The 13449-nt window shown below is 38.1% G+C and overlaps 1 protein-coding gene across 5 annotated transcripts in view; it reads right to left on the minus strand.

Moving 5' to 3' along the window:
- CCDC191 (coiled-coil domain containing 191) overlaps window positions 1-13449 on the minus strand; it is an 88065-nt gene that overhangs the window by 71887 nt on the left and 2729 nt on the right. For 4 of the 5 annotated variants that reach the window (XM_007985761.3, XM_007985760.3, XM_073009732.1 and 1 more), the window contains exons 2-4: window positions 13243-13281; window positions 9879-10020; window positions 4195-4338 (exon numbers count right to left, since the gene is read on the minus strand). In XM_007985761.3, the coding sequence (XP_007983952.3) occupies window positions 4195-4338; window positions 9879-10020; window positions 13243-13281 (325 nt within the window). The remainder of the gene's footprint in view (window positions 1-4194; window positions 4339-9878; window positions 10021-13242; window positions 13282-13449) is intronic. The other variant, XM_073009734.1, reaches the window with a different exon arrangement.

Below are 13449 nucleotides of genomic sequence, written 5' to 3' on the forward strand. Positions count from 1 at the left end.
ATAACCACACTAACAGTTGTTTAAAAGTGTAGCACATGCACCACATTATCCAGTTTATCACTGATGGGCTGATTCCATGTCTTTGCTATTGTGAAGAGTGTATGCTGCAATGAACATACACATGCATGTATCTTTATAATAGAATGATTTATATTCCTTTGGGTATATACCCATTAATGGGATTGCTGGGTCAAATGGTTTTCTGCTTCTAGATCTTTGAGGAATACTATGCAGCCATACAAAGGAATGAGATCATGTCCTTTGCAGAGATATGGATGGAGCTGGAAGCCATTATCTTCAGCAAACTAATGCAGGAACAGAAAACCAAACACTGCATGTTCTCACTTATAAGTGGGAGCTGAATGATGAGAACACATGGAAACGCTGGGAAGAACAACACACACTGGGGCCTGTCATGGGTGGCAGGGGAAGGAAGGGGATTGGGAAGAAAAGCTAATGGATGCTTGGCTTAATACCTAGGTGATGGGTCGATCTGTGCAGCAAACCACCATGGCACGTGTCTATCTTATTAACAAACCTGCACATCCTGCACATGTACCCTGGATTTAAAATAAAAGTCAAAATAAAGCACCCACAAAAAATCTTAGAATACTACACAAAAAAGTATAGCACATATAATTATATACAATACATAATACTTGATAATGATAATAATAACTATGTTACTGGTTTATGTATATACTAAACTATACTTTTATCATTATCTTAGAGTCAATTCCTACTTATTAGAAAAAAAAAAAAATTGGGCCGGGCACAGTGGCTCAAACCTGTAATCCCACCACTTTTGAGAGGCCAACATGGGAGGATTGCTTGAGCCCAGGAGTTCGAGACCAGCCTGAGAAGCAAAGCAAGACCTTGTCTCTATTAAAAGAAGAAAAAAAATTAGCTGGGTGTGGTGGCACACACCTGTAGTTTCAGCTACTATGGAGGCTGAGGCTGGAGGATTTCTTGAACCCAGGAGTTCAAGGCTGCAGTGATCTATGATCACTACTGCACAACAGAGGGAGATCCTGTCTCAAAAAAAAAAAAAAAAAGGTTAACTGTAAAATAGCCTCAGGCAGGTCTTTTAGGGGAACCAAAAGAGGGTAATATTATCACGGGAGATGACAGCTATATGTGTGTTATTGCCCCTGAAGACCTAGTGAGACAAGATGTGGAGGAGAAGATAGTGATATTGATGATCCTGGCCCTGTGTAGGCCTAGGCTAATATGTATGTTTGTGTCTTAGTTTTTTAACAAGAAAAAAAAAAATTAAAATTTCAAAAATAGAAAAAGTACATAGAATTAAAAAAAAAATTGTCCAGCTCTCCAATGTGTTTGTTTTAAGCTAAGTGTTACCAAAGAGTCAAAATGTTAGAAAAAATTAAAAACTTATAAAGTAAAAAAGTTATAGTAAGTTAAGGTCAATTTATTATTGAAAAAAGAAAAATATGTTTTTATAAATTCAGTGTACCCTAAGTATACAGTGTTTTTAAGTCTACAGCAGCATATTTTAACATCCTAGGGCTTCACATTTACTCACGACTCACTCATTGACTAACCCAGAGCAGCTTCCTGCCCTGCAAACTCCATTCATGGTATATACCCTGTACAGGTGTAACACTTTTTACCTTTTATATACTGTATATTTACTGTACCTTTTTATGGTTGGATATGTTCAGACACCCAAATACTTACCATTGTGTTACCATTGCCTGTAGTATTAAGTAACATGCAGTACAGGTTTGTGGCCTAGAAGCAACAGTCTATCTCACATAGCCTAGGTGTATGGTAGGCTCTACCATCCAGGTTTGTGTAAGTACACTCTATCATGTTCGCACAATGATAAAATCACCTAATGAGGCATTTTTCAGGACTTATCCCCTTCATTAAGCAACACATGATTGTATTACAGTTGAATTATATTTCTCTCTTCAATTTTGTCGATTTTTGCTTCATCTACCTTGGGACTCTTTTGTCAGGTGTATATATATTTATAGTTGTTATGTTTTTGTGATGGATTAACCCTTTTATTGTTAGAAAATGCACTTTTTGTTTCTAGTAACAATTTTTTCTTTAAAAATCTATTTTTGGGAAAATTAAAAATCAAAGAAAAAATAAAAATAAAAAGTCTTTTTTAATATATATTAACATAGCCACTGTAGTTCTCTTTTGGTTACTGTTTGCATGGTATATCTTTTTCCATCCTTTTCCTTTTAACCTATTTGTACTTTAAATTGAACATATGTCTCTTGTAGATAGTATATAGCTAAGTCATGTATTTTTTATCCATTCTGCCAATCTCTGCATTTGGACTGAAGTGTTTAATTAAATGCATTTATATTTAATGTAATTCCTGACAAAGCTTACACTTATCATTTTGGTATTTGTTTTCTACATGTCTTATGTAAATGGCCTTTATCAAGTTGAAGAATTTCTCTTGCATTACTAGTTTGCTGAGAAGTTTTTATCAGGAATGCATGTTGGATTTTGTTAAGTGCTTTTTCTGTGTCTATTGAGATAATATGTTAATTAATATTTTTGGTAAACATCCTTTTTAATGGTTACATAAATATTTGTTCAATATTTCAATTAAAAAAAAAACTCTACCAGCATATGATGATTGAGACCTGGCATGATACTAGATGATATCAACCAATCTAAGTAAAGGGACATAATTAGATCTATTAGCACTATATCAAAAGAAGTAATAGTTTCATTAGATTCCATATATTTGCTTCAGAACAAATACAAAGTACTGAAGTACCACACTTTAATAATGACAATAATAAACTAGAAAATATCCAGAAGGCAGCAACGAGGATGATAAGACCTAGAAACCACGTAGTATAAAAAACTTGTTGAGAGTACTGGTGCTATTTAATCTGGAAACATAGAACTATATGAGTGGTCAAATATGGTAACAGTTCCTACAAAAAATAAAACGTTCTTGAGAGAACATGTTATTTTTGTTGTACTATAGGGTAAAAAGTTACTGAAGACAAAATCCTAATTCTCCTAACTAAGGGAAACTGCTATGAGGATTAGAGCCTCAGACCGGTTGAATGGGCTCCCCGCAGAGTGCAGGCTCTCACTCCTGGGAGGTGTTCAGGCAGAGGATACGTCACTACAAGTTAGGGACACTGTAGAATGATCTCTATCTGGGTCGGGGAGGAGGGTAGATCAGACTACCTAGTCTTGAAGGATTCTTCTAATTTGACAAGCTGATAGTTTTGTGATCCTCAACCTGGGGATTTTACAGAGTCCTAAACAAGGGGTATGATGTCAGGTGAATTCACCAAGGGTATCTGAGCCATGTATGGGGAGCTGCCCCACTATTACCATGACTACTCCTACGCTCAGGGGAAAAAATACACAGACCCTTGCGTGTATTAGATAAACACTCAGACATCAGCCATCTAACTTGTCTGACACTGGCTCTGTGCACAATAGTGGCTTTTCCCTCCTCTGGGGAAAAAAAACAAAAACAAAAACAAAAACTAGAAAAGTAATAACCTCCCTTATAAGTAATAACTAACAGATAAATAAGAAGCATTTTATAAATTTAAAAATGACATATGAGCACTTAAATGTAGTCTGCATCAAAGTAAATAGTCCAGTGATATATGAGGAAGAGGCACTCTGAAACAGCATTAATTGCTATTATAAGCAGAATTATAAATACAGTTGGCCTTCCCTATCTGCAGATGCCACATTCTTGGATTCAACCAACTGCAGTTCAAAAATATTTGGAAAAAAAATTAAAAATAACAATACAACAATAAAAAATAACAAACATTTTAAAATACAGTATAACAACTATTTACATAGAATGTATACTGTATTAGGTATTGTAAGTGGTCTAGAGATGATTTCAAGTATGCGAGAGGATATGCGCAGGACTAGAGCATCTGAGGAGTTTGGTATCTGTGGGGGCCAGGGGTCCTGGAACTAATTCCTCACAGTTAGTTAGGGATAACTGTAATAGAATATTTTAATTTTTAAAAATACCATGAATTTACTGAAGATATAGCATAAGAAATTTACATTTAACTATGATAAATTAAAACCAATAAAAAAAATTAAAACACAGAAAAGTTAAATAGGTATCATTTGTTATTCAAAACAATTATAAAGACTCCTTAGACACATTCATTAAATGTTAAAACTTAGAACAATCAGGTAAGTTCTTACCATCAAACTTGTCATATTTCAAATGGTCATTGGCTTCTGGCACAAGAGTGACACTTGACACAGTGTTTTTAGCATCACCTTCTTCATCACTTGCTAATTCTTGCTTAAGTTTGGAGTCTAACCAGTCATTGACCAGCTCCTGAGCTACAATAAAACAAAAACACATTTTAAATATTTCAATTACTTCAGATATTTTCTTTATTCACTGTTTTCATTTCTTCAATAAGTATTAACTGAGTACCTATCAAGTACTGTTCTAGACACTGGAATACAGCAGTGAACAAAACTGGAAAAATAAGCCCTAGCATCATAAAACTTACATTCCAACTGGGGAAGAGAGACAACAAGTAAATAAGAGAAAAGGCAGGGACAGGAAGAAATGGAAGATGGGTGTTGTTGTTTAAATTGGGAGGTAACCCAGTCACAATTGCTTCAAACAGAATAAAATACCTGGGAATCCAACTTACAAGGGATGTGAAGGAACTCTTCAAGGAGAACTACAAACCACGGCTCAATGAAATAAAAGAGGACACAAACAAATGGAAGAATATTCCACGCTCATGGATAGGAGAATCAATATTGTGAAAATGCCCATACTGCCCAAGGTAATTCATAGATTCAATGCCATCCCCATTAAGCTACCAATGACTTTCTTCACAGAATTGGAAAAAACTACTTTAAAGTTCATATGGAACCAAAAAAGAGCCCACATTGCCAAGACAATCCTAAGCCAAAAGAACAAAGCTGGAGGCATCACGCTATCTGACTTCAAACTATATTACAAGGCTACAGTAACCAAAACAGCATGGTACTGGTACCAAAACAGACATATAGACCAATGGAACAGAGCACAGCCCTCAGAAATAATACCACACATACACAACCATCTGATCTTTGACAAACATGACAAAAACAAGAAATGGGGAAAGGATTCCCTATTTAATAAATGGTGCTGGGAAAACTGGCTGGCCATATGTAGAAAGCTGAAACTGGATCCCTTCCTTACACCTTATATGAAAATTAATTCAAGATGGATTACAGACTTAAACGTTAGACCTAAAACCATAAAAACCCTAGAAGAAAACATAGGTAATACCATTCAGGACTTAGGCATGGGCAAGGACTTCCTGTCTAAAACACCAAAAGCAATGGCAACAAAAGCCAAAATTGACAAATGGGATCTAATTAAACTAAAGAGCTCTACACAGCAAAAGAAACTACCATCAGAATGAACAGGCAACCTACAGAATGGGAGAAAATTTTTGCAATCTACTCATCTGACAAAGGGCTAATATCCAGAACCTACAAAGAACTCAAACAAATTTACAAGAAAAAAACAAATAACCCCATCAAAAAGTGGGCAAAGGATATGAACAGACACTTCCAAAAGAAAACATTTATGCAACCAACAGACACATAAAAAAATGCCCATCATCACGAGCCATCAGAGAAATGTAAATCAAAACCACAATGAGATACCATCTCACACCAGTTAGAATGGCAATCATTAAAAAGTCAGGAAACAACAGGTGCTGGAGAGGATGTGGAGAAATAGGAACACTTTTACGCTGTTGGTGGGACTGTAAACTAGTTCAACCATTGTAGAAGACAGTGTGGCGATTCCTCAAGGATCTAGAACTAGAAATACCATTTGACCCAGCCATCCCATTACTGGGTATATACCCAAAGGATTATAAATCATGCTGCTATAAAGGCACATGCACACGTATGTTTACTGTGGCACTATTCACAATAGCAAAGACTTGGAACCAACCCAAATGTCCATCAATGACAGACTGGATTAAGAAAATGTGGCACATATACACCATAGAATACTATGCAGCCATAAAAAAGGATAAGTTCATGTCCTTTGTAGGGACATGGATGCAGCTGGAAACCATCATTCTCAGCAAACTATCACAAGAACAGAAAACCAAACACCGCATGTTCTCACTCACAGGTGGGAACTGAACAATGAGAACACTTGGATGCAGGAAGGGGAACATCACACACTGGGGCTTGTCATGGGGTGCAGGGAGGGATAGCATTAGGAGATATACCTAATGTAAATGATGAGTTAATGGGTGCAGCACACCAACATGGCACATGTATACATATGTAACAAACCTGCACATTGTGCACTTGTACCCTAGAGCTTAAAGTATAATAAAAAATTTAAAAAATAATAATAAAAATAAATTGGGAGGTAAAAGAAAGCTTCACTGAGAAAAAGATATTTGAGCAAAGAAGGGAAGAATGTGAGAAAAGTGAGGATGTATAAGGTAATATGATTCTCTGCAGAGGGAAAACAAATGCAGAGGTCTTGTGCAGGAGTATCTACAGTGTTGGAAAAGCAGCAAGGAGGCCAGTGTGGTCAAAGAGAAGTGAGTGAGGAGGAGACAGTAGGAGATGAGGTTGGAGGGGTAATGTGCAGATCATCTTTAGGGGAGTGTTTAGGGCAATTATTATCAACCAGGGGTAATCTTGCCCCTCAGTGGACTTAAGCCAATGTCTAAAGCCATTTTGTGTTGTCATAACTGGGGGAAGTAATACTATCGTCTAGTAGGTATAGGCCAGGGATGCTGCTAAACATCCTGCAATTCACAGGACAGCCCCCACAAAAATTCTCTAGCCCAAAATGTCAATAGTCCTGAAGCTGAAATTCCCTTGCTTAGAGTCTTGACACCATTCTAGCTACTTGGGCTTTTACTCTGCGTGCAATGGGAAGCCACAGGAGAGATGTGAGCAGAGAGGTGATATATTTTAAGAGAATCACTTTGACTATTAAGTTAAACTATAGGGGACAAGGACAGAGGCAGGGAACACCAATTGGGAAACAAGTACAATAATCCAGAAGAGAGGTGATGGTGGCCTGGACCTGGGAGTGGAGGTATTACCAATGGTCAGATTCTAGAAAAGAATGTTTTGAGGTGGAGTTGACATGACTTGCTGACGGATTGGATATGGGACATGAGAGAAAGAAATCTATGAGGTTTTTGGCTTAAGCAACTGCAAGGATGGTGATGCCATTTACTGAGATGGGGAAGGCCAAGGATAGCAGCAGGTTTGAGGAGGAAGATCAGGAGTTCAGTCCCAGACATGTTAAGTTTGAGATGTTTAGGAGACATTCAAATAGGGATGTCAAATATGGTATTGGCTACAATACTCTGGATTTCAGGGGAGAGGTCCAAGCTGAAGAAATAAATGTGGAAGTTTTTAGCACGCAGACTATATTTAAAATCATAGAAGTGGATGAAATTACCAAAGGAGGAAGGTAGACAGAGAAGAGGTTTAAGGACTGAGTGCTGAGGAACTCCAGGATTTAGGGGTTGAAGAGATAAGGTGGAACCAGGAAAGCCGACTAGGAAGGAGAGGCCATTGAGGTAGGAGGAAAATCCAAGAGTGTTATATCCTGAAAGCTAACCTCCATTTGAATTTCTTTCTTAATGCTATTGAGAAAATCTCCTGAATTTATTTAGGCATGGGGAAAATGCCTGCTTTAGCATAACTTTCATCACTGTTATTACTATCAAACAGCTCTTTTGTTTATTTTCTCATTATCTTCATCATTATTGTGATCATTATTGCATAGTTGGTTCTTAGGGAATGGGGTGTTTATATTAAATGATGCCAAGAGACATTTAATATAGATAAAATAGGAAAAAATAAATCAGAGTAATATAAACGACGTGTTAAAAGCATACTAGCAACTAATGCTACTGGCTTTTAGGGGAAGGTAGAGAAATGGAGAAGATATTTACTGAGTAGCCCTTGTGTACAATAATTCAAACATTTATGTGTATAATAATTTATATGCAAAATAATTCATACCTACTAAATGATATGTATTGGTACATGGGGATTTACTGTGAAGTACCCCCAAAAACAAATAAAACTTCCCTTGGAGGGGTTAAACTGTAGAAATACCTCATGATGGACCACATGAGAAGTATACAAACTACCTTAAAGCACAGATTTTCAAAGTATGTTCCTCAGAACACTACTTTTTGTAGAACATTAATATAGTTGATGAGATGAGAAAAAATGGTATCAACTTTGAAAACCATGTTCTATCCACTGCTGTCCTGTCCATACACCAAACCATGTTCCTAATGTGAATCACTAGTTTCTCAGGATAATATACAGATTTCAGGATAAAAAGAGGTTCATGGTCTAGGCAGCATGGGAAACGAGGCAAGTAAACATTTCTTTCTAACTGCAGGACTTCTCAGAACCCTCAACAGGTTAAAGTATATTGTGTGTCTGTACTGGCAGGGTGGGAAGTGAGGTGAGTAAGATCAGCCAACCCAATTTCAGAAACAATCTCCTTTCTCTAGCTCCAGTACTATCAACCACTCTAAACCACTCACCGTTACTGCTCACCCAGACTGCTGCCAGCAGCCTCCCACTGGTTGCCCTTTTCTCTCTTTTTCTCCCCTATAATCCATTCTTCCTATATTTAATTAATTAATTTATTTATTTGAGATGGAGTCTTGCTCTGTCACCCAAGTTGGAGTGCATAGCAAGATCTCAGGTCACTGCAACCTCTGCCTGCCGGATTCAAGTGATTCTCCTGCCTCAGCCTCCCAAGTAGCTGGGATTACAGGCACCCGCCACCACGCCCTGCTACATCCTTCATATATTTTATAAACTGTCATATTACTCCTCTGCTTAAAACTCTTCAATTCTATCCTGTCATACTCAGAGTAAAATCTAAATTCTTTCCCCAGGCTTGGAAAGCCCTATGTGACATGCCCTCTCCTCACTCCCACCAGCTTCTCTCTGTGGGGATGCTCCAGCCACATGGGTCCTCCTGCAGCACACCATGCCTGTCTATACTTCATGCTCCCTTTCCATCTGCCTGGATGCTTCCCCCATCACATTGTTCAGCTGACTCCCTGCTCCTCGCTGACTCAGGTCTGAACTTGAATGACTTTTTACTACTGGATCACTGTAAAATTTTCTTTATTCCCACAGGAAATGTATATTTCATGAAAGAAAGGGCTTTGTCTCTCTTGTTCTTAACCAGTACTTCCAGTGCCTAAAATTGTACCTAGCACAGAGTATATATATGTTGAAAAAATGAAGAAATAAATGGAATAACTGAAGACATAAGGAATTCAAACGGAAGTTGGCTTGTAGGACATCACACTCTTGACTTTCCATCTACCATAGTGGCCTCCCTTTCTCAGTCTCCTTTGTTGGTCCTTCTTGATTCCTTCCATCCCTAAATGATAGAGTTCCTCAAGGCATCAGTAACAAAAATACCAAATTCTGGAAGAGTAAATGCTTCTGGGACATAGGAAGGTTAGACTGTTTTTAGGGTCTCTTTATCAGGAGTAAAACTGATTTACAGACTGTAGTCAAATTATTTCTATAATATTTGATCAAATTAACTTGCTACCATCTTTGTCACAGGACTAACATCTTATAGCAATCACTAATTAGCTGTTGTATCAAACCACCTCTAGATGTGGTTCTAATTTGGGCAACAAAATGAGGCTTAAGTATATCCTTACTTGTAATATTGGAGTTAATTCCAGAGTAAAATAGCTTCAGGGGAGTAGAAAGAAAGGGAAATTAAGAACAAGAGTAAGAAAAACTTCCGTTCTCTATTTTGAAATGCATCATGGGGTTATGCTTTAAGAATTGTTAACATTACAGCAGAAAATGCATTCTCTTACCTTCTGCATAGATTTCATCATGATCCTCTATTTGCTCAGATGTTTTCCAATCTGTGATTTGGCCCCAGGGACTTCTGGGTAAATCTGAATTTCTAGTAAAAAATGCATTTGACACTGCAAATTCTGAGGCTTTCTCCACTCTCTTCAATATAACAGAAAAAAAAATCCATTAAGACAACAAATTTGTTCAGTTAGAGAATTTCTCTCCTATTCAATAATCTGATTTTCTACCAACTACTAAGATTTGTTCATCTTTCCATTTGTGGAGAAACTCTTGAGGTTTAAACATCTACCCCCAAATATTCTGGGGGGTTTCATATATATTAAATTAATTGCAGTATTTTACCAAGTTCTAACAGGTGTTCACAATTTTGGTATTTGAACAAAAGGTTATTAAGATTTAGATAACTTTTGTTTAGGGCATTAGTGATAGGATCCTGAGACATGGATATTTTACTTTAAATAAAAAATATTATATTTTATTAGTTTTCATGCCCTTAGGACTTGCATATGAATATGAACCAGAGGTGGAGTAAACCACACTTCAGCAAATTAGTACTCCTGAAGGAAACCTCCCATCTTATATTAGGCAATCATATATTAGGTTCAATAAAATTGGGATAAAAAGAGTCACTTAACTGTAGCCATCTAGAATGTTTTAACTCAACAGCAAGAGTCTAGTAAAAATATGACCAAATTTGCAGGATTGGGGGAAGAAATAGCAGAAGTGGGCAAACTGCCTTAGCGTTTTTATTTACCTGCACAGAATAAAAACGCTTATTTTAGGCTGGTGCAGTGGGTCATGCCTATAATCATAGCACTTTGGGAGGCCAAAATGGGAGGACTGCCTAAGCCCAGGAGTTTGAGACCAGCTTGGGGAACACAGTGAGACCCCACCTCTAGTTAAAAAATAAAAAATTAGCCAGGCGTGGTTGTGCACACCTATAATCCTAGCTATTTCAGAGGCTGAGGTGGGAGAAATCACTTGAGCCCAGAGCGTTGGGACTGCAATGAGCTGTGTTCATGCCACTGCACTCCTGCCTGGGTGACAAAGTGAGACTGTGTCTCAAAATAAATAAATTTAATTAAATAAATTTTAAAGCTGGGCACGGTGGCTCATGCTGTAATCCCAGCACTTTGTGAGGCCGAGGCGGGTGGATCACTTGAGGTCAACACCAGCTTGGCCAACACAGTGAAACCCTGTCTCTACTAAAACTACAAAAATTAGCCGGGTGTGGTGGCACACACCTGTAATCTCAGCTACCTGGGAAGCTGAGGCATGAGAATCACTTGAACCCGGCAGGCAGAGGTTGCAGTGAGCCGAGATTGTGCCACTGTACTCCAGCTAGAGTGACAGAGTGAGACTCTTGTCTCAAAAGAAAAAAATATGTTAAAACTTATTTTATAACTTAACCCTAACTTCCCCCTCCCAGAAACCTGTGTTCTCCCATGATTGCTGTGTTTCTTCCAACTCAGGTAGTGACAACTACATTCCTCAGGGTGAAAACTTTGGAGTCCTTAATCCAATCTATCTCTCTCTTTCTCACCCCACCTATAATTGATCAGAAAATCTGTTGACTCAATCTTTAAAATATATATAGAATCTGACCCCTTCCCATCACCTCCATTGCTACCATCTTGGTCCAAGGCACAACAATTTCCTGACAGGTTTTCTGGAATAGCCTCTCACCACAGCACCGAATGACTCCTTTAAAATGAAAGCCACATCATGTATGTCACAACTCCACTCAAAAGCCTTCAATGATTCCTGATCTCAATCAGAATTAATGTCAAAGTCCTTACAATGAGCTTCCAGGTCCTGCCACGCAGCCCTTTGTGAGCTTTCCAAGCCCCTCGCTACCCTTCCCTTTGCTCATTCTACTTCAGCCACATGGACCTCCTTGCTTGTTCCTCCTCAGATATGCTCAGTGTGTCCCCAGCTTAGGGCCTTTGTACTTGCTTCCCCTCTGCCTGAACTGCTGAACTGTTCTCCTACAGATACCCATAGGCCTCCTTCCCTCACCTCCTGAAGCCTTTGCTCAAATATCACCTTCCCAGTAATGCCTTCTTTGACCACCCTATATAAAACTGTAAACGCTCTCCTCCAGCTCTCCTTCTCCCCGTCCTCTGCTCTGACTGTCTCCATAGTACTTACCATCCTAGCGTATATTGGCACTGGGACTCTCAACACTCACATGCAAGCTAATCTTACTAGATATTGTGGAATGGTCTTCCTAAAGGCTAGCATTCATGATGGTAGATCCACTTTAGTCGTCTTCTAAGTTAGGCTTTCTGCAGTATCCAGGAAGCTTGCCCGGACCCCATTTAAATTAGTGCCTCTCACCACATACTTTCATTACATCTTTAATTCTCTCATGAGCTTTATGTAAGTTGTTTATTCTCCACTGGACTGTAAACCCTGGGAGGGCAGGGACTGTACCTGCTCTGATTTAGCTCCAATGCCCAACACAGTGGGCTAGTATTTAGTAGGCACTCAAATACCAGCTGAATAAATAAATGGTTAAAAATTATTACATTTGGCCTAGGATCTATTACATCTATCTAGGATCTGGTGCTCATGATGCATGTCAATTTACATGAGTAATCACTCTTCAAAATACTGTCAGGGGTCTTTTCCCGGGAAAATGTTGCATGATTTTGATACATGTGGTATATGATGAATTGAATATGGCAAGCTGCCAAACTGACACTCAGAAGCACACACCTGGAATGATTTAATGGTACTTTCAAATTAAATGGTACTCGGACTCAAAAATACATATCTCAGGCCTGGAAGAAGTGTCAGAGGTTATCTAACACAATCCCCCCTTCACTGAATCCTGAAAGACATTGTTCATTAGCCTAACATTAAGTGACCATTTAGAGTCCATTAAAATAGCTTCAGTGGTAGAAAACACATCTCCATAAGAATGCCCAGTCCACTTTTGGATGGACTAGTCATTAGAAAATTCTTATTTGTGATGCACATGTAGTTTTCACCCATTAGTCCCTATGTTATTGTAACTACAGTGAAGTATTTCCAACATCTGAGGTAGGCCACTATATCCTCTCCCAAGGCTTCTTTTCCCAACTCCTTTAATCCTCTTCAAGTGATACTCATGGCATTTGAAACGATGTCTACACACCTCTTTTCTTGTCATTCCTACTTAAATGGTTTCATGAGAGGCAACAGAATTATGAAAAAAAAAATACTAAAAAGTATAAAATTAAGGCAACTTACATAGTCACATGGGAATAAAAATAGCAGAGTATGTGCAAAGTCGAGGTCTACTGATATTTCTTTTCCATCTGATTATGCTTGACTCTTAATTATCTTTTTATTCTAAATTTAAAATATCCTTACCTTTATCCAGTGTTCCACATTGTCAGGACCAAAAGCAGGCTGTAGATAACATATATAGGACATTAATACACAGCAATATCTTCATCAACTTTGCCATTTAAATCTATCCTTCTGACTAAAGCATATGGAACAGTGTCCTTTATTATTTCCCCAAAGCATTTCAGTAGGAAGTTCAGCATGATTAGCAATAAAAGACACAGAATAGCA

Source organism: Chlorocebus sabaeus, chromosome 22 (genome assembly GCF_047675955.1).
Source record: "Chlorocebus sabaeus isolate Y175 chromosome 22, mChlSab1.0.hap1, whole genome shotgun sequence".
Taxonomy (NCBI): domain Eukaryota; kingdom Metazoa; phylum Chordata; class Mammalia; order Primates; family Cercopithecidae; genus Chlorocebus; species Chlorocebus sabaeus.